Genomic DNA, 20,256 nt, shown 5'->3' with positions numbered 1-20,256 from the left:
TTAACACAATAGACCATAAAGGCTTCTCTAGAGCCCACGGACTAGAACCTCAGCTGATGTAAACTATGTAGCTCTATAGTAGTCAGTGGAGGAATGCCAATTTAGACCAGCTGAAGAGCTTGTCTTACAGTGCCATGCAAATCCTCCTGAGTATTCAGATCCTTAGAATAATAGGGTTTATGAGCTCCAAAAGAGCCTTTATGGTCTAGCAAGTCAGAAAAGATGCTGCACACTAATCTTACATTTCCAAAACTTGCATGGAATTTTATTTGCACAATTTCCCATTGACTTAATAGAAGACATCCAGCTAAAACTCTATGCAACTATGCAGAAAACTTAGGGCTCAGGATTATATTCACCTCTCAATATAAACGCGTATATATTTGGACTAGCTGATCTGCTCTTATTGAATTCCTTCCTCCAATAGAGAATATTACTTTTTTGTTTTTAATTTTTTTTAAGAGCTTAATCCTGAAATCCTCACTGAATCCTTGCCACAGTGGCAGTTTTGCCTGAGCAAAGCTTGCCCAAGCTGGGTCACAAGGTTTTAAAAGTCATCAGTCTTGGAGGAAAGAGTCTCTGGAAGATTTTAAATGGAAGAAAAAAAGGTGGCTTGCCGTGCCTTTGTTGTTTCAGTGATCTCTGAGAGCAGAGCTCCTGAAGAGAGAAGACAGGAGTTACGATTCTTCCTAGAAACCTCCACCCTGAGAATATTTCCCTTTAATTGTATCATTCATCTCTTTGGAGAACTTTTGCAAGCATGTTTGGGAGATTATATGTGATATGAGAGTGAATGACATAAATAACTCCCTTTCTTTCATCCCCCCTCTAATTCACTGCAATATTCTGTTTTTCTCAATCTTGTCTAGAGTGAGGAAGGAATCATTCTCCTCCCCCTCTCCTCCAGCCTTTCATCTATGAAGAACAGAGAAGGGTCACAGCTGTAAAGTTTCCTGATCCAAACTACCATAAATTTCAGGGCTTTCCTTTGTATCCAAGGGTTGTGTTTGGGCCTATCTCTAATTCATCGGGCAGTCCTTAGAAGTAGGTTGGCATCAGGGAAGCTCTAGAAATCACTGAAATAAGAAGCCCATATTTCTACTACTACTATATTAATCCTTTGGCGACTGCAGAGATATATGTTTATGTGTTTTCCTAAGCATTCGTGGGTTGGCAGATCTGGAAAACACTGTTTTAAGGATTTTAATGTCAGCACTGGTTTGACATGTTCTGTTTGGTTTTGTTACATACACACATTACGAAGGGAACATACACCTATTATGTGTCACATGCAAACAATAGAAAAATCCACATGGCTATGGAATAACTGTTTAACTAAACTTAAACAATGTCTTCCCCAAACACCCAACATTACTAGTTCATACAGTGGACTACAATCTTTGTGTCTGAAAGCAAACAAAATTTCTAAGCTACATTGCAGACGAGTTTCTGAAACCAATAACTTCCATGTTCCTGTTTGTATAACTTATAAGAGACTGGCTATTTCCCCCTCTTAAAACTTGTTTATAAAATAAAAAATCTCCTGATCTGAGATGTGGTGTGCCAACTTTAATCTCACAGCCAGATTTTATGGCCATGTTATCACCCTTTGAAATCAGAGGTTTATAATGGAAAAAAACAAAATAACCCACCGCCCCAAACCCACAGTCTAAATTATAGAGATGAAACCAGGTGTTTCTCTATAAGAAATACAATATATAACCAATCCAGCAGCATGCTTATCACCTCCTTAGAAATGCAGAGCCCTCACTTCCATTAAAGTCAATAGGAATTCAGGGTGTTCAACAACTTTCAGAAGGTATTGAATGCTGTATAGGACAGAGCCCTAATGCATATATATGTGGACACACACAGAGGGGTGTGTTAATATAAACACACCATTACTAGGATAATTCTTTAAATTAAAACATATTTTAAAATTAACTTTATATCCATATATCTATATATATATAGATATAGATATAATTATGGTTAAGGCAGCACCTTAACTGTTTCCACAATGGAATGAAACCAGTGAAGTGGAATGCATATAAGAAAGAAATTGCTATTGATCTCAGCCCAGGCCACACTATGCCTTGCATAGCAAACGGTTTCCATTACCTTAGTATCTTAAGATAATTAATGTGCAGTCACTGCCCCTATCTTATGTTATCGGTCATTCTGATACTGTTCAATTTCTATCAGGCAACTCTACGTTTTAGATGGGAGCGGCTTCATCAATAACTGTCATTTGATGATAATTTTATAAATCATGATGCCACCTACCCAATCCAATCTGTAAAATATGCACTTCATAGCTGATTGACTAACTGCTACATAAATCCCCATCATTCAATAAAGTATGCAATGCAATTCTCCTCATATTTTTAGTCATAATACCTGTTAGAATCATCTTTGCCTCTTTCAACATGATCTCTTATTTGTTTTGTTTCCCTGAAAAGTTATGTTTTTCTATTTAGCCAAATGATATTGCACTGAAATACTGTACATGTTTCTAACACTGTAGAATGAGTTGTTCTATTAGGTAGTCACAGCATGATGCTATTTTAGAATCACGCCATAGTCATACAAATTAAATAAACAATGACTTCACATTAGAGTTCTAAGCATCACTTATTAGCACGTTAGCTCACACTTTTTCATGACACAACATACAGTATATAGAAATATTACCTTTACCATAATATGGCTTTTTGACATGGCCGTCACTGGATTTAGGCTTCCTGTCATCCCCAGAAAGTTGTCGTGGAGGCTGTTCCTCAAATGATCTCATATTATCCCTCCTTCCAGCTTCCATTGCCATTTTTTCCCTCATGGCTTTTGCTCTTTCAGTTTCCAAAGCAATAGCTTTCTCAAGCAGGGTTAAGTTACCTTTTGTCATATCAAAAACTTCTTCAGACCTGTCTGAAGTAATAGAGGTGGTATCATCATCTCTTTCATGACACCCATCCTCCTTTGCACAGCTAGAAAAAGTTCTAGATCTGGGGCTCAACTGTTCTTCAAGCCTCATTAAGTTCATCATGTCAGAGTAATTCCGATCTGGCGTTCTTCCTTGGAAGTCATCTTCTTGCCTGACATGTTGACGAGCATTCATATTTTGCTGCTGGTTTCTTTCCTGTGGGTTTGTCTCACTAAGTTTCCTAGCCAGATCAAAACACTGGTTCCTTAAGCATTCCAAACTGCTGAGACACACCTCTTCATCACTCTCTTCCACCATTTTTTCCATAAGTCCATTGTTCATAGGCTTTCCTAGCATTACAAAGTTCATATTTCTGTTATCTTGCTGTGAAATATTGTCTGCATAATTTCTGTCATTAATGTTTTCTGAAAGCACTACACCATGTCCTTGTGCTAATAATTTAAGGGAGTCCACTGTTTCCCTAACAACATCACTGTCTAAATCTAAACTCAGCTCACTTTTCCGACCAATATTTTCATTTTTGTCACTATCATCTTCCAGACTATTAGATGTATTGCTGTTCATTTCTGATTCTGTCCTGGCTCTGTATGCTGCATCCTCTGCAATTTTGCCAAGATTTAACAATGACTTGGCCACCAGTTCATCATAATTATCATACTCATCATTATTGTTATCGTCTTTTTCTGTGTCTTGCATTATTCGAGTATTGTGACAATTCATTTGATGGTCTTCTGCATAAAAAAAGAAAGAAACAAAGAAAGAAACAAAGAAAGAAAGAAAAAGGAAAAGAAAAGAAAAAAAGTGGCTAGAATTGGAACTGTTGTTGCAATAGCATGGACAGAAAACAAACTGCACGTCAAATACTGTTTATCATACAGAAGCTCTAGAACACTAAGACCCATGTTCACATAAGTAGAAACCACTTGTATTAAGAAAATGAATATCTGTAAAGCCCAGAAGGGCATTTTTATATATTTGCTATGCACCATTAATTTATTTAATTTATCATATAATAAACTATTAATTATGCAGGAAAAAAGACAATTTTTACAAAATTTTATTAATCAGCATTATTTGTAAAATATTAAGGCATAAATTCTTCTATTCCCCCTTTCACTTCTTTATTTATAGTTTTATTGGGGTTATTATAATTATATTATTCAAACTATTATATTTCCTTAGGTTGGTTTAACTTTCCTCACTCCCATCTTTTTAAAAGAGTGAGCATTATAGGGTCTGTTTTCTTAATTAATTAATGTACACCAAAAGAGAATTGGCTCTTATATAAGCACCATATACATCATTAGTGCTATATGAAAAACAACTGCAAGACAAGTACACAAAGAGGTACAAATACATTTCAATAAGTGCACCCGTAGCTAGAATTCAAAATCTATTGCTCAGCTATTGCAAACTATGAATAAGTAAAAAACTGTGATAATCATTGCATAAAAGGAAAGTAGAAATAACAGTATGTACAATATAAGTGTAAGTAGCTACACTATCCCCAGTTTAGATTCGCTTACATACATGACATTGGCTTCTATCCAAAGTGTCTTGTCTATACAAAGGCCACATTAGATAACTCCTGTTTTGGCTTGTTATCCTGTACATCACAATATCACAAGATGAGACATCATAACTCTGTTTTACGAGTTCTGCTCCAATAACTAATGAGTAACAGAGGGGCAACTCTGTGAATAGAATGAGTCACTCTGAGACACCAGGGATACCCTTGGATATATCTCATGGTAATTCAAAAGTTAATGTGCATCACCATCATACAAGTTCTTAAATAAACATAGGTCAATTGTTATTGACTAAAAACACAATATAAAATATATTTTGACACTTAGCTACTCAAACATTTTGAATATTTGCTGCAAGCACTTATATGTAACAGTAACTCACATTTTTTAAAAAAGGACTTCCCCAATTTAGTAATTAGCATGATGCACTGGGCCAGCTCAATCAATGGAGTTATGCTGATTTGCACCAGCTCAAGAGCTGGCCCATCAGCATAAGCTAACATCATAGGGACTCAGATGTATTTTGGTACAATTGTAGATATAACAATTTCTTAGCTATGACCTTTGTGCTTTGGGTTAAACAAAATGTAGTGGGAAATTTCAGGTAGCAAGAGAATTTAATTTACTAATATTTGCTGACAGGCATGCTTTTGGCATAAAAGAATATTTTCTGCAGGTTGGCGGACAAAAGAATAAGTCAGTATTTAAAATACAAAGCTTAACAGTGAGAAATATAATACTTTAGCCACATGCTAGTGTTCATGCTACATAGTGGTTGGGGATCCCGGGATGAGAGGAAGCTGTAGTTAAGCAGCAGAACTGATATACATAGCGGATTAGGTTGTGTCTAGGAAAGGAAGAGCAGAGATCCGAGGGTAGTATATTGTACAAACTACATTAGCTAGTTAAGTATAGTATAGAGGATTATAAACAAGTAAAGATGTGTGTTATATTCAGCTGATAAGAAAACCCAATTCATTGTCATCAAACCCATTTTTATTGTCAATCTTGGTATTATTTTAGTTTACAAGTCTATTATTTTTGTGATATTCAAAATTTGGATGGCCTCAGTTCACTAAAATTGAGGTGTGTCAGAACCTGGTTTTCTCAGTGCAAGACTTGAGATAGAGTTCAGCTATTTAAAAATTTTCCGTTTGATGTGTTTGCATAGAAGTAGGTACTTAAATTAGACAATTAGTCTGTGGTATAAGAAAATCAAATGCATTTAATACTCTAATGATCATATTCTAAAATGAAATTTATAAACAAATCTCACATTACTGTAAATATTACAGCCCAGGACCATCTGTATGAAGAATATTCAGTGGAAACTGCTGCTTTCACATAGTACTTCTTGCAGTTGTGTCTGATAGGCAGCCAGAGGTGGAAGAAGTAACAGGGAGAACAATTAATGAGGCAGTAAACTACACCTCCGAAAAATGCCGATGTGTTCAAGCCTAAGACTTTAACTTCCAAAAGCTGTTGTAAAGCCAACGTGAGTTTAACAGCATATTGAAACACAGGACATGAAAATGTATATATTCTCAGTTCAGTCATACTAGGACTGGTCATGTGTGCATTGAGTGTTCCACACAACACCTTTTGAACCTTTGAATTCTGAGTTGGTGTTTTGACTTGAATGACGGACATGTGGATGATTACCAGTGGATGAATGTGTAGCACTTTGCCTATATTACAGTGCAAAGCCAAAATACGAATCCCTTATTTCCTGAGTAAAGACATAAATTCCTTTGGAGTGCTTGTGAAGCTGGATAAAAGCTGTAACTTTAATATTGTTTATTCTGTGAGTTTGGTTTTATCCATTTAAGCTCTCCTGCCCATTCAACTGAAAAAAAGGAGGAGGAGGGGCAAGTGGTGGAGAAGAAGAAAGTGTAATGTTTGAATCTTTGATGAGGGAAACAGGGGAATAAATTATTTTAATCCTCCAGTTATTATTTGCCTTCCACTTTATATTTATTTAAAAACAATTATGTTTCTAGGGAAACATTTATTAATTAACTGCATGAAGTAACTTTTTTCTTTTTTTTCTCTTCTTTTTTTGAGGAAAACTACAGACGCATGTACAGTTCTCCAGGGCCATCAGCACTCTGGCCAGATCCAGTAGCGCTCTTATGCATGTGCTTAGTTTTGAAGCTACGTACTTAAGTGCTTTGCTGGGTCAGGCAAGAATGGTCATCACCCCGAAGGTTCAAGTCCCAACATGGTTGGTTAACATGATTTTCGAAATATTTTAGTTTAACAATGAGGCAAAATTACTCTATACAAAACAATGTTACTTCCCTTTGAGTCAACTATATAAAATTTTACCATGCTATTATTATTTTTATGCTACCAAAGTTTAACTTTTAACTGGTTCCTCACATTTTGTCTGTTTAATGATAATATGAATTTTATTAGGACTCCACACATTATAGGTGAGATCTTGATTGACTGTTATATGGCTACGTGGGGAGGGAGTATGGCACCTTATCCCACCGCTTACACAACCTGGCTTAAATTGTAACAGTTACACCTGGGAACGCAGATAGGCTGCTACCAAAATGTTTCCCCAAGGTACAAATGGCCAAGAGTGGGGTGGGGGGGGGTGGATGCAGCTATCACTCTGATCCTTCCTATATGCTGCCTGGCTGCATGGACAGGGAATAATCATAAGGGGAGTTGCAGATTGTGCTCCCCACATCCTGGCCCAAATAGGAGGTCTCCTGGTTCTCTCCTGGGAGGGTACCTCCTCTCTTACTATGCCTTGCTGTGCCTTTAAGACATGATCTAGCCTTATGTAAGTGGTGTCAGTCTACAGATGGTTTGGCAATAGAGAAGACTTAATTGTTGGCCGGAATCTGTGTGTCTGTTTCTCTAAGTGTCTTGAACATTTCTTCACTTGTGAGGTAAACTGGGTACCTTGTAGTTTGTAGGAAGTAGTTCTGTGATGAGCCAAAGTATAATTTCCTCCATGGGTTTGACCATGGGAGTTGCTCTTTACATATCCTATAGGAAACAACAAACATCAAGATGTGCTGTTATACTAGGTAGCTGGACACTTTTCAGCAGTGTTTTAAAGCATCAGGTTCCTTCAGCCACCTGAACATATGTGTGTACCTGTATTACTGCCCTTACAAAAGTGAAGCATATTGGCTTTTCCATAGCACCTTTCATCCAAGGATCTCAAAGCACTTTACAAAAATTAATTAATAAAGCCTCACAACACCCCTGTGAGGTAGGTATTTTTAGCTCCATTTTACAGATGGGAGAAATGAGACACAGAGAGATTGAGTGAGCCATTCCAGATCGCTCAGTGAGTCACTGGAGAGCCAGGAATAAGACTTAGACCTCCCGACAGTGCTTCCTCCCTTTGCTTCTACCAAGTACATTTTTATACATCTCTTTGGTAGAATAAACCTTGCTATATTTTTACTATAAGAACTCATGCAAAGTAGCACCTTCTTTTTAAAAGGAAAATATACAGCATTTAGTTTCAGAGATTCTGCAGAGAGAGGCAATGATACTTCAGTAGTAGCTACGTTCCTATCAAAAGCCACAGATTTCACAAACCAAAGGTTTCTCAAAGCTGTGGTGTGCCTGTCATTTTATCTGCCTTTTCATGGGCATGAGGGAAAACAACATGGCTACCAATTCCCAACCTATGCAGTTATACTAGCTTCCTGAAGAGATGGAATTTTTCATCATCCAATCAGAATCCTCTGTTTTTTATGACACCTGACTCATCTCACTTAGTCATACACCAGTTCCTAACTGTTCAGTATGCAATGTAATTGGGTTGCCCCTTTCCTCCTTCTGGTCCAACAAAGTGAAAAATATATATGTTCATACATAGGTCTACACACCACACAAACATGTCTGGAATATTTTAAAGTCAGTCTAAAAAAGTTGAAAGGGACACTTTCAGATCATATAAGGTCGAAATTTCTAGATGTTTGCAAAACGAACTCCTTCGCTTTTCATTTTTACAAAAATGATTTACAAACAGAAATTGGCTTCTTTTCTGGAAAAATCGTATAAGGGAGGAAACTGAGGTGAGGAAAACTCAGTGAGCTTCTGCCAAATTCTTCCACTCTGGGTAGGGTTTCTTTCCACCCCTCCATTGAGGAAACAGAGGCCTCACACTGTGGAAGAGTCTAATCCAAAATTCACTGAAGTCAACTGGAAAAACTCCCATTGACTTCAATGGAATTTGGATCACACCCCAAATCTTTCAAAATCTATGTGGACTCCAAGGATCCAGTAGGTACTCAAGACTGACCATGTGTAACTCTTTGCCTCTGCCCCAGCTCCTGTTATTCTCCTTTGCTGTGAGTGTGTTACATTAAAAAACAAAGCAATTTATTTGTATAATATTTGACAGCTTTTTTTACTTCTATTTGCAAATACATAAAATACAATATCCAGGATAAAAAAAATTGGCTAATTTCTTACATGCATTTTAATTACTATATAACATCTATGTCATTTTTTCCTACTTCTCCCTAAAAAACACTTACTATAGTGGTAATGTTGGGTTCCACTGCTTAGAATCTCCCACAATAATTACAGCATTCAAGTAATAGCCAATGCTCAATGAGAAATGAATGAAGTGCAGAAGTCATTAAACACTGTAAGGAAAGTCTGAGCTGAAGAACACAGCACATCACAGTGGGGTTCAGTATTGTAAAACAGGAGTGAATGCTGCAGAGCAGGTCTGTACAGACCTTCAGATATTGTACATAATTAACTATTCTTTCTTACTGTGTCTTTTCTTCCTTAAAAAAAATTATTTTCTTTCAGTTACCACGTTAGTCTTTTCATTTTCTCTCTGTTCCACTTCTTATCTGGTCTTACTAACTGATGTATGGTGCAGGGTTGTTGGGATTTTCCCTTCAAACAGGAAAAAGTGCCGGTATTTGAAAAGGAATAGTAGGCACCCTTGCAGAATCAGAATTTTTACCTAACTATAGAACTTTCAATGGCAAAGAAAGATGTTCTTTAATTGTTCATATTAAGATAAAATTGAAAATAACCAACATACGTTTTAATTAATAATTTTGGAACCATGAAATTGATAAATGTGCTCTCGTAAAAAATAATGGGTGTCTTCTCATCTCAATGGGCAGGGATTCAGCTACAGTTTCACCCTCTTCTGATAATCCTAATCTCGCTCTTCTGTCTCCCTTTGTATCCCTCTTGTGACCACTGGTTTTTGTTCCATATGAGCCAAGGGTATTTTCTAGCCCTCTGTGGCTCAAACAGCTTTTACCATCACCTCCTGTGCTCTCAGTATTCCTTTTCAGATCCCCACCCACCCAATTATTGATTATTGTTATTTATGCAGTACCAGAGGCGTGTTCATGATGCTTTACAGTAAACATGTTTCTTTCCAAAACAGGGTATGATCTAAGGGTCGATTCCTGCCAACTCAATTCTACCACCCTTACTCATGTTGAATAATAACCTGCCTCACAAATATTCCCATTAGGTGGTGGCAGAATATGAGAAGTTTGTACTCAGGAACATTCCCATTGACATTATAGAATCAGCCATGTAATTAGACAAAGAGAGAGCTCCAGACAAGCAAGGAAGAGATTAGAGGGTAAGATTTTCTTAAAATAAGGCCATGCATTTGTTCAACAGTTAAAATTTTTGCCATTCTTATGCACAATGTAGGGTTGCCAACCCTCCGGGATTGCCCTGGAGTCACCAGGAATTAAAGATTAATCTTTAATTAAAAAGTATGTCATGCGATGAAACCTCCAGGAATACGTCCAACCAAAATTGGCAACCCTAACAGTGAGTAGTATGTTACTCTACAAGTAACTTCATTTATTGAAATGGAACTCCTTGCAGAGTACGATAACTATTCAGTGTGAATAAAAATGACAAGATCTAGCCCACAGTATTTAATTCCCCCTCTTTGTTGTTGTTGTTTTTGTTTTGTGTGACATTCTTCTGAATATCTCCAGGGAGCACAGGGATATCTGAAGGGGCAGTTTTAACAGCAACCATTCTCCAAGGGGTATGCCAGTTTTTTCCTCACTCTTAGGCTATGTCTACATTGCAACCAGGAATGTGATTTGCAGCTCATGTAGACGTACCCACCTTAGCATTAATCTAGCTAGATGGCTATAAATAGCACTGAGAATATGGTGGTGCAGGCTTCAGTGCAGGACACAAATTTCAGTGTGTACCCAGGGGATTCAGGCAGGTTTGTATAACTCATGCTGAAGCCTGCTTTGAGGCATCTTCACTGCTATTGTTAAGCAGGCTAGCTAGATGAAAGCAAGCGTGGGTTCTTCTACACAAGCTGCAATTCTCACCCATGGTCTGGCCTCTCTTTCCAAAACTGCATTCACCTCTGACTTGACCTGAGGGGAAGTACTTACTTTCTATTTCCTTCTTATGAAAAAAATATATACATTCCACTTGCCTTTCTTTAATAACAGTGTCCTACTCAGTATCAACTTATGCACCTAGATGGCATTTCCACAGGGCTGGGACTTTTGTCTCACAAGCATTATATCTCACCATGGCAGTGGTATACAACCTTTCAGTCAAAGGGCAAAACATTATTGCAGAAAAGGTTAAGAGGCCGTAATCAATACTTTGGGACAGACCCTCTGGCCTGCTCCACTCCCTTTGCACAGAGACTGTGCAGGGGTATGGGTAGATAATCAGGAAGCTGTGACTGAGGCTGCTTCTCATCTTCTACTGCTTTCACTTCTCCTAGGCTTCCTAGAGGGAGCAATGGGCTGGGTAAAGTAGGGGAGCCATTCTGTGTCAGGCATTCCCCTGGGCTCAGACATAGCCAGTTGAGTGTGTACTGGTTTCCTGCTCTAACTCAGGCTCCCATTGTCCACCAGGGAAGCTGGTGATGAAGCAGCAAAATCTGCTCTCCAAGCCCTGCAGTACAGCAGGGGAGCTGCAGCACAGAATGAAGAGCAGCTACTCACAGATCTAGTTCACAGCAGAGCTGCTCTTGGGGCTGTGGTGTAGACCACTCAGGAATCAGAGACCTCCCTACCTTCTCCCTACAGCAGCAGGCCCAATCTGAACACCAGTTTAAAAATCACAGAAAGCAGCTCAGGGAACATGTTTCCAATCCATAATAACATGCACATTTTCTTCTTAGCACAGTTGTCTTCTAGGGCCATAGATTGGATGCTACTGGGGCATGAAATCTCCTTTTACCTACAACACACTGAGCAATCCTGACTCACATTCTTTTACTCAAAGCATTGTGTTTCTCTTTGCTGCATAGCTTGTTGAGGATCAGCAATAGTCTGTTACACAGAAGGAATTGCCGGGGGAGGTGAGGAGCTAGTTTAAGGTATTTTTGGGTTGTGGACAGGGACAAAGTTACGTGGGAACAGACTGATGATGGTTAAGTGGAATGACTTGTTTATGCTGGTTTGGGTGATGTGGAAATGATTATATCCAGTTAGATGAATCTGCTCTCCATTATGAGCTTGAGGATGTTCTTGTTAGGTTAGATTTTATTTTGGGAAGGGATCTTCTGGGTGTTTTCTTAATACTGCTGTCTGATCAACCCTCAGGCTGAGGTGAGAGATTTGCTAGGTTTTTCCATCCTCTCGTTGAGTTCAGTGGTTGGGGAACTGGGAAGATAAATATTCTATGTGTAAGAGTAACAGACTTTGTCTAATTTAGAAGCTTTTTCTTAGGATATGGATCTTGTTTCACTTTCCCCCACCACATCATTTTTTCAGGAGCCGGCTTCAGCATCTACACCCCCTTTAATTCCCTCAGTTTGGTGGTGGTGAAGGCTGAGCAATGCTATTGTGAGCTGAAGATAGGGAGGGACCATCTCTGGGTGATTGGGTTCATTGGTGCTTGTGATAGAGGGTATGGGGAAACAAAGCAGGAGATTCTGTAGATTGAGATCTGTGGTTAGATTATTGTTATCTGTGGCATCATCATGGAAGGGTAGACACCAATTAGCAGAGACCCTACTCTTCAATTCATATCGTTTAGTCCATGGCCAGTGACTCACTCTATCAATGTGCCTGCTACCATAGAACACTGGATCCTCTTCTGTTTACAGCCATCGACAAAGAAGCCCCTAAGCATTCTCTGCCTAATTCCCATCCTCACAGTTGTATAGTATTACCTTTCACACCCTGAATAGGGCAGTGGCAGACATGCCCAGAGACCAGTTCAGCCTCAGGATGTATAAACATTTCTGGTATGGTATTGGTAGTGGTGAAGAAAACTTTGTTCTTTCTACTACTGTACACACACAAAGTTATTTCCAGCAGGATTGTTCCAAGTGGCTGACATCCTGGTATATCCTCTGTGGCTCCGCTTGGAAACTAACAGATCTTTCATATTGTGAGGAATTTCCCACCTGCTGTGCAGCTCTGCATTGGACTGGCTGTCTTGGTCAGAAAGGATTTGTGTCTAGGGAGGACAATTGCAATGACTTCCCTGGGAAAATTTGGGTCAGGTTCTTCATGCTGTAATCTTGTCAACTGACCTGCCTCTAATCTGCCATCGCTGGGAAGATTATACTGAAGGTTGTGGCAAGGCAATTTTGGTGTCACATGGATTCCTTCATCCCTGTTAGTCTGGTTTTAGTATGTCATGGAAGCTGTGCTGGTCTTACTGGCTGAGGATTTCCTCCTGTCAGTGGGGAATAATCAGGAGTCTATGCTGATCCTTTCAGATACGAGAGTATTTGACACTGTTGAGTGTGAAGTTTGGCTATTTTGTCTGCAGTTACTAGACGGGGAAGACAATAGAGTCTTTGTGACTTCTAGGGGTTGTTACATTACATTACTTGGGATACCCTTGAAAACTTGAAGCTGAAGCTTAGTTACCTGAAACCATGCCTGTCCTGCAATAACTGTGGCAGTGGTTTAGGTCAAGCACCACAGCTAATTTCATGGACCCCACATTTAAATCTGGTTGCTAGTAGCAGAACAATCTCAACCAAGGGCGTTTCTTTCTGGAACTCATTTTCCTAGGATATCCAACTGAACGAGAATCTATGGAACTTTAGAGTACAGTACAAACACTTCTCTTTTCTGATGCATGTCTTTGAGGGGATGATGGAATAGTGGAAGGGTTTGTTTGTTTTAAGGTAATTTCCTTTTCTTTTTGCTCATTGGAAAAGGGTATTGCAATGGTATTTATTAAATTTTGATTATGTGCCCTGAGACATCAGAAAGTAGATCATCAATCAAGTAAATCAAGTAAAATAAATAATTAAATAAGTACAATAGCTAAATTTCCATTATATATATGCAGTCTTAGCTTATAATGTGCAAATTACATTTTTCTGATTTATTCTGTGAGTCTGTTCCTACTCTCACAATGGTGCAAACCAGGGTAGCTATAATGAAGTTCAGAGGAGTTACACCAACATAAAACTAGTGATGAGATCAGAACTGCTTGTTCTAAATCCACCTGAGATCATGTTTGCTCTTTTCCTGCAAGTATGCTGCAGATGAGTCACATTAAAATCACTCTACAATTTTTTTCACTCTCAGTTATTTGTCCATTTTTGGGCTCTAGTCTCATTACTTTAAATTTCTCTACACTGAAGTGCTTAGACTACTTATCAGCTAATAGAACTAATCTACCCATTATTAATTTGTTTACTCTAACACTTTGTATTTGCCGCTGTACTATGCTTTACGACTTTCTAAATAAATTTATTAAGTGGAAGAGTATCAAATTCTTCCCTAAAACTCAGATAAATCAGGTACATTGTTTCAACACAATCTCTACATTGATGTACATTACTTCAAACAAGTGACCTCAAGCAAGGCACATATTTGCCAGGACAGTTATCTTTTTATAAATACATGATGATCGTTCCTAATTATGTATCTCTAAATGACAAGTAAATTTGGCTCACCACTGTTTTTAATATTTTTCCCACAAATGAAGCCATGTTTACTGAGTCCATGGTGTACTGATCAGAGGTAGATAAACCTAACAAAGGGTCATGAAATCTTGCGTGGGTTTTTCAAAAGTACTCAGTGAGTCTAATTTTGCTTCCAGTTGAGTCACTGGGGATAAAACTTCCCTTAGTTTCAATGAGAGCAGAATTACAGCAACACTAAGTGTCTTGAAAATCGCACCCTTCATGCTTCCAAACCCATCCACCCAAACTACATTTTCAAGACATTTCAAGAAAAAGTATGATCATTCAATTGATATGATGTCATTATTTCAGCTCAAAATTAAGAAAACCAATAAAATAGAACCCAAATTATCTGGAGATCTCAAGAGACAAAAGAAATCTTTAGACAGACGGTTGAGAAAAACAGGGACCATGAGTGCAGCCTTCAAACCCTGCTGGCTAACTTACCTAGTTATAGACAACTAGCCAGCTAACTCAAGACCAGCTGGCGGGGCAGTAGGAGGTGGCAGAAGCAATAGCCCAGTGCTTGCACAAAGCCTTTATGCACAAGTCAGACTTTAATACATCAGACCATAGTTTGAATTCTTTGGGCCTGATTCTCTACTGCTCTACACTTTGTGTAGTCAGGTACACGGGTGAAAAATGAGTGTGAAATGCTCCCAAATCAGATGGTGCTGCAAAGTAGTGGAGAAAAAGACATAAATAGTTCAGCAGGTGTTTAGGCACTGAAGTCAAATCTTGGGGGGACATTATCTGGTGAAAACTGATAGTAGACTTAACTAGAGTGCCAATAATTTAGGTCTGACTGTACTAAATCATGGATGCGTTAATCCCCCCAAATAATACCTACATCAAACAATGCCACCAGCACAGGAAAAGAGTGGTGACATGATAAACAGATGTTAGTCATTTAATGCACTACTTGAAGGCGCACACATACTGCGACGATGAGGGTCATGTAAAAACCTATAGAATAGAATAGAATAGAATAGAATATCCACAGAGATGCATGTGGGTATGGACGTGTTACCTACCCCTGCTTCTGATCAACCTTTCTCCTGCCACTAAACTCATCTTCCTTTCCTTCCACTCTGACCATGTCACTTTCCTCTTATTCCTTTGCTATCCTCCTGTTGCCTTTCACACCAAGTTCAAGCTTTTCATCATTACTTTTAGGGCCCTGCATAATGCTACTCCTGTCTACATCTCTGCTTTTTTATCTTCCTAATACTCTGCTGTAACCGGCAAATGACCCAGAACCCTGATTCCCTTACCCTCTGTCTGCAATCCTCCCAGCCTGACGTCCTAATCATTCCTTTGGTATAAGTATTTTTCTTCATACTCATTTCCATTTTTCCCTTTACACTTGGAAGTTGCTCACTCTCCTTGTATAACAGAAGTTCTCCCTCCCTTTTCTTCAAATAAATCCCCCTTAAAACATTCACTTCCATGCAGACTTTCAACAATAGTCCCCTAAAGAGAAAACAGATTATTAAAAATACTAGCAACAACACTATGTCACTTCCAGATTGGATCTCATCTGGCATTTTGTGTTTGAAATGTAACATCTGTAAGTTCCTTGGGGCATGGACAGTGATATGCAAATGGACTGTACTCATCAGATATTAAAAATCAATAATGTTTTAAATCTATTGATTGCTTTATCTATTAAATCCTGTGGTTCCACCTCTCTTCTGAATGTTCTAGTAATAATTATTGGTCATTTTGTATTCCACTTGCTACTTTGTTAAATTCTTCTGGTGCTTAATTATCTGAGGGTAGGGCTTTATTCATTATACTGTAGTGGGAGGAGAAATGATAATCAACTTTCAATCTGAAGCCTGACTTTAAAACTGAATGACTGGTTTAATTATTGCAGACAATGCCAAGATAGGTAGGGGGCTTCTCTATAAAGGTTTTAGTCCAGTGCTTTGCTGAATGTCCAAGAAGCTGTTTAGGAAATGTTTCTCAGTGACACATCACTTTTTTGTAACATTAGGGATATGGTAGAACTGCAAATTTGATACATGAGACCATGATATAAATCAGAAGGAATAATCAGTGCAGTGTGTACAATGCTTAAAAGTGTATGCAATAAACAAAGAGCTCCCATGTCATCCACTATATGGAAAAATAATGAAAATCTTGATTTCACAATCAGTGCTTTTTTGTATATGGGGCAGGCCAGGCCAAATACAGCTCTTTGAAGTCGCTGACATCAGTGGAGTTACTTCAGCTTTACAACAGCAAAACTGAAAACAGACATGATGTCCCATGCTTCAGTGTTTACCTAGCCATTTTCCAGCACAGTTTTTGAGATTAGGATTGTCAAACCTATGGATTCTAGTTTAATTTGATCAGCTCACATGATCAGTTCATGTCAAATAAGGCTTAATGCTGTCATAAATTAGCTAGCATGAGGTTTCTCACACATAAATGTTTCAAAACACTACCAATATATAATCTCTAGAACAGATTCTTTAAAAAATTCATCAAACAAACAAACAAACAAATATTAACCACTTTTGGCACCAGGTATTATTTATATATGTAATATGGGGAGAGGATAAAAAAATAACAAAAATTAATATCCATATTTTCTGTAGCAGCCTAGATATACCCATTGATTCAGGGAATTTTAATAACCAAAGTTACCAAAACCAGCTTGATTTCCCCGATCCTTTGAATAGTCCTCTCTAATTACCACTTTTATATTCTTAACCCGACTTCTTGTTTCTTTGCTAACATTAGAGTTCTCTGTCTTCTGCTGACTGCACTGGCAAGCTGGCTGACTGGCTAATTCTAGCTCCTGCAGATTCAAAGACTGTCTGTAACCTAAATTAATTAATTCAAGTGAATGTACCTCTTAAGGTATAAAAGTATTGTCTCATGTGCAGTACAGGTAACAGAAGAACGCAACTTAATTGTTCTGGAACCCATTACGCAAAGAAGACAATGCTCCTATAATAACAGTTACTCACGATTATATAAATATATTTATTATAGATTGTTGCTTTTGTGTCACAGGATAATTTTCTCAGGTTTTTTTTCCGTTTAGTATTCACCCCTGGTGGAACTGTTATAGTGGAAAATTTCAGGAAGAAACATAAGATCCTTACTGGCCAAACAGAAACTTTCACTTTTCTGGATGAAATCCTTCTGGACTTGTTCATTCAAAATTCCAGTAGGATACATGCTGTAACTCCAAAGGGAGCATTTCCTGAGTAAAATGAGCACCATTTGGCCCTCTTAGAGCTGCACGAACCAAGAGTCTTAGCAAAAGAGATCAAATTAGAATCTTTAATATTGACTTGCTGGTGAGCAGAATTTCCATGCATGCTTTTGGAACCACCAAATGCAAAAGTCAAGAGACACTCATGTAGGCTATATACTCTCTACCTATACTACTACAAATCCTTGACAGCTTAATTTTGTTTTCTCCGTCTTGGAACTTCTGGCTCTAGAAAACAATGGAATTCACAGGGATAATGGATATTAAAAGTTCATTCTTATATACCATGTGAAAACCTTCCCTTGTGTGCTATCTTTCAGATGTGAGACTTTCAAGGACAACATCAGGTCATATTTGTTTGGGGTACCCATGCAGAGGACAGGTATTTCATTTTATTCACTAAGTTCTAGACTGAGCTTTTAGGCACATCCCTGTATAAGCAGCTGTGTGACAAAGTGGGGATCACTGCTAAGGAACTGTGTTTCAAAGAGTCACAATAGATATCAGAGTACATTCCTAATACTACAATATTTTCCCTTTGAATTCCTCCCCAAATCCTACTTTGCTCCAGGAGGGAGTAATTTAATACATTGCTCTGCCACCCACCATGGGGAGGAGGTGGAGTCAAGGATACACTCTGCATTTGTTCACAGGTAAAGGAAAGTGAGAGAAATATTAGATGCACAACCCCTCGGATTGCTCCTGCTTCTGGAACCACAATCTATGTGTGTCCTATATGACTGTGTCCCAGCTCCCCTGGCACAGCTGCAAAGAAACAGATTGCAGTGAAGCCCAAAGGTAATTCGTCATTACTCAGTGAGGCCAATGCCTTGTTTTCAATTAAGATTCTGGGCAACAGTCAGCAAGTTACAAAACAAATGCTAATACAACCAAAACAACTATATTCACTGATAAAACAGATTCAAAACAAAACAAAATTAAATCAACTGTCAAGTAGTTCTGGTGTGAACACTTACAGTAATACTCTCCTCTCAGGTCTCTTATCCAGACTTCAAATTTAATTATTAATATTGCATAGTCTGTCCTAACTCCATTTGCAGAACTACAGCTGATGTCAATGGAAGTTCTCTGTGTATATATTTACAGCAGGGATCCAGTATTTGCATTATCAAAGGTGAATGCTTCCCTTATATTGTACAAAGCTGTAACTAGACTGTTTAGTTTTGAAGGACCAGAAGATCTTGTGCCTGCATCTGTTTTTTTGAGACACTAAGTATGTAATGTCTGAACTCAGCAAGATACTTAGCCACATTCCCAATTTTAAGCAAGTGAGTTAAAGCCAATAGACCTGATCACATGCTTAAAGTTGGGCATATGTTTAAGCACCTTGCTAAATCAGGGTCTGAAAGAATTGCTACCGAACTGTGTTATGAATTTACAGACAGAACAGTCTCTATTTAACATTTTTTAAAGAGGAGGAGGTGAAGGAGGATGTGACAGACACAAAATCACTTTACATAAATGTAATTCCACTGATTTAAGTGGAGTTATTCCTAATTTATACTGATGTAAGTGAGCTCAGAATCAGGTCCAGTCTCACAGGAGCACCGGAAGAAAAAGTACAACATTTGAAGAATACAGTTAACAAATGATACTGTCTAAGAGTACCAAATGGTAACCACCTTAACCATATAGTATTGGAGCAAGTGAAAGCCTATCTAGCAGCAAATTTGTTTTTAAACAAAAGTAAGCAGAGTAAGCATGATAAATATATCTGGCCCAATTCCACAAGAACTAGAGGTATCCTGAGGGAATCTACTAAACCCTATTTTTTTTCTCTAAACCCTATTTTTAAGGCTTGTGCATTCTGCTCTGAGCTACTTTTTTTTTAAAAATCACATTATTTCCAGTTGAATTTGGCTGGGGAAAGAGTAATTCTGACTAGAGTAATACTAACTCAAATGGCACAAACTACTAAAAATGAAAACATTGAGCAATCTCTACATTTACACAGGCCTAGTTTGGTAGGAATGGTACATCTGGTACAAAAAGAAAGACATCAGTAGCATACAGTAGCGTGACCTGATCACTTGCATACCTTTGCATCTCTGAAAACTAGAGATGAAAGGCAATATTAACATTTTGTATCAACAACCATCCATCAAGGGACTGAAGTAAGGTCTTCTGGTCATTGCTGTTAGGTTCCCCCCCCCCATACTGTTGGTGGCAACATACCCCCATCACAGTATTCTCCACCTTCTTTTATAAAGGAGGTGAAAATATAGTGCAATACACATGAATAGAAGAGTACACCAGCATATTCTGAAGGATTGCTTCCCCTTCTGTGTATTAAATCCTCTCTGATCCTGGAAAATGTACTCCTTTCCATTTATTGTTCTAAGCAGTGAACAGCTGTTTCCTGGCCTCTTCATTTAAGGCTGTCATTTCTTTGGTTAGATGTTTTGCATATATGGTACACCACAACAGGTGCCTAGCTTTTTTGCTCCGATTAATATTGAATGCTTTACTGTGTTCACCAAATGTGTGACTGCTTTTTTGCTAATAGTTTGAATAAATGATTAAATAAGTGATTGATGCTAGGCAGATTGGACAGGCCACCTCTCTGGTAAAGACCAGTTTATTTCATTGTTTCAGAGACTTTGAGATTCTTCAGTTGCAAGGACAGTGGGGATCTGTG

At 38.2% G+C, this 20,256-nt stretch overlaps 1 protein-coding gene across 21 annotated transcripts in view; it reads right to left on the bottom strand.

Annotated features, from left to right (window-relative positions):
* The window catches only part of MYT1L (myelin transcription factor 1 like), a 384,710-nt gene that overhangs the window by 107,196 nt on the left and 257,258 nt on the right, over nucleotides 1–20,256 (bottom strand). For 14 of the 21 annotated variants that reach the window (XM_048845402.2, XM_048845392.2, XM_048845389.2 and 11 more), the window contains one exon: nucleotides 2,695–3,672. The exons of 3 other annotated variants lie outside the window; for them this stretch is intronic. In XM_048845402.2, the coding sequence (XP_048701359.1) occupies nucleotides 2,695–3,672 (978 nt within the window). The remainder of the gene's footprint in view (nucleotides 1–2,694; nucleotides 3,673–20,256) is intronic. 4 more of the 21 variants (XM_048845398.2, XM_048845407.2, XM_075126431.1 and 1 more) reach the window with 1 other exon arrangement.

This window comes from Caretta caretta, chromosome 3 (assembly GCF_965140235.1).
Source record: "Caretta caretta isolate rCarCar2 chromosome 3, rCarCar1.hap1, whole genome shotgun sequence".
Classification (NCBI taxonomy): Eukaryota; Metazoa; Chordata; order Testudines; family Cheloniidae; genus Caretta; species Caretta caretta.
Note: the sequence above shows the minus strand (reverse complement) of the source record. Positions and strands in the feature narration are given on the sequence as shown.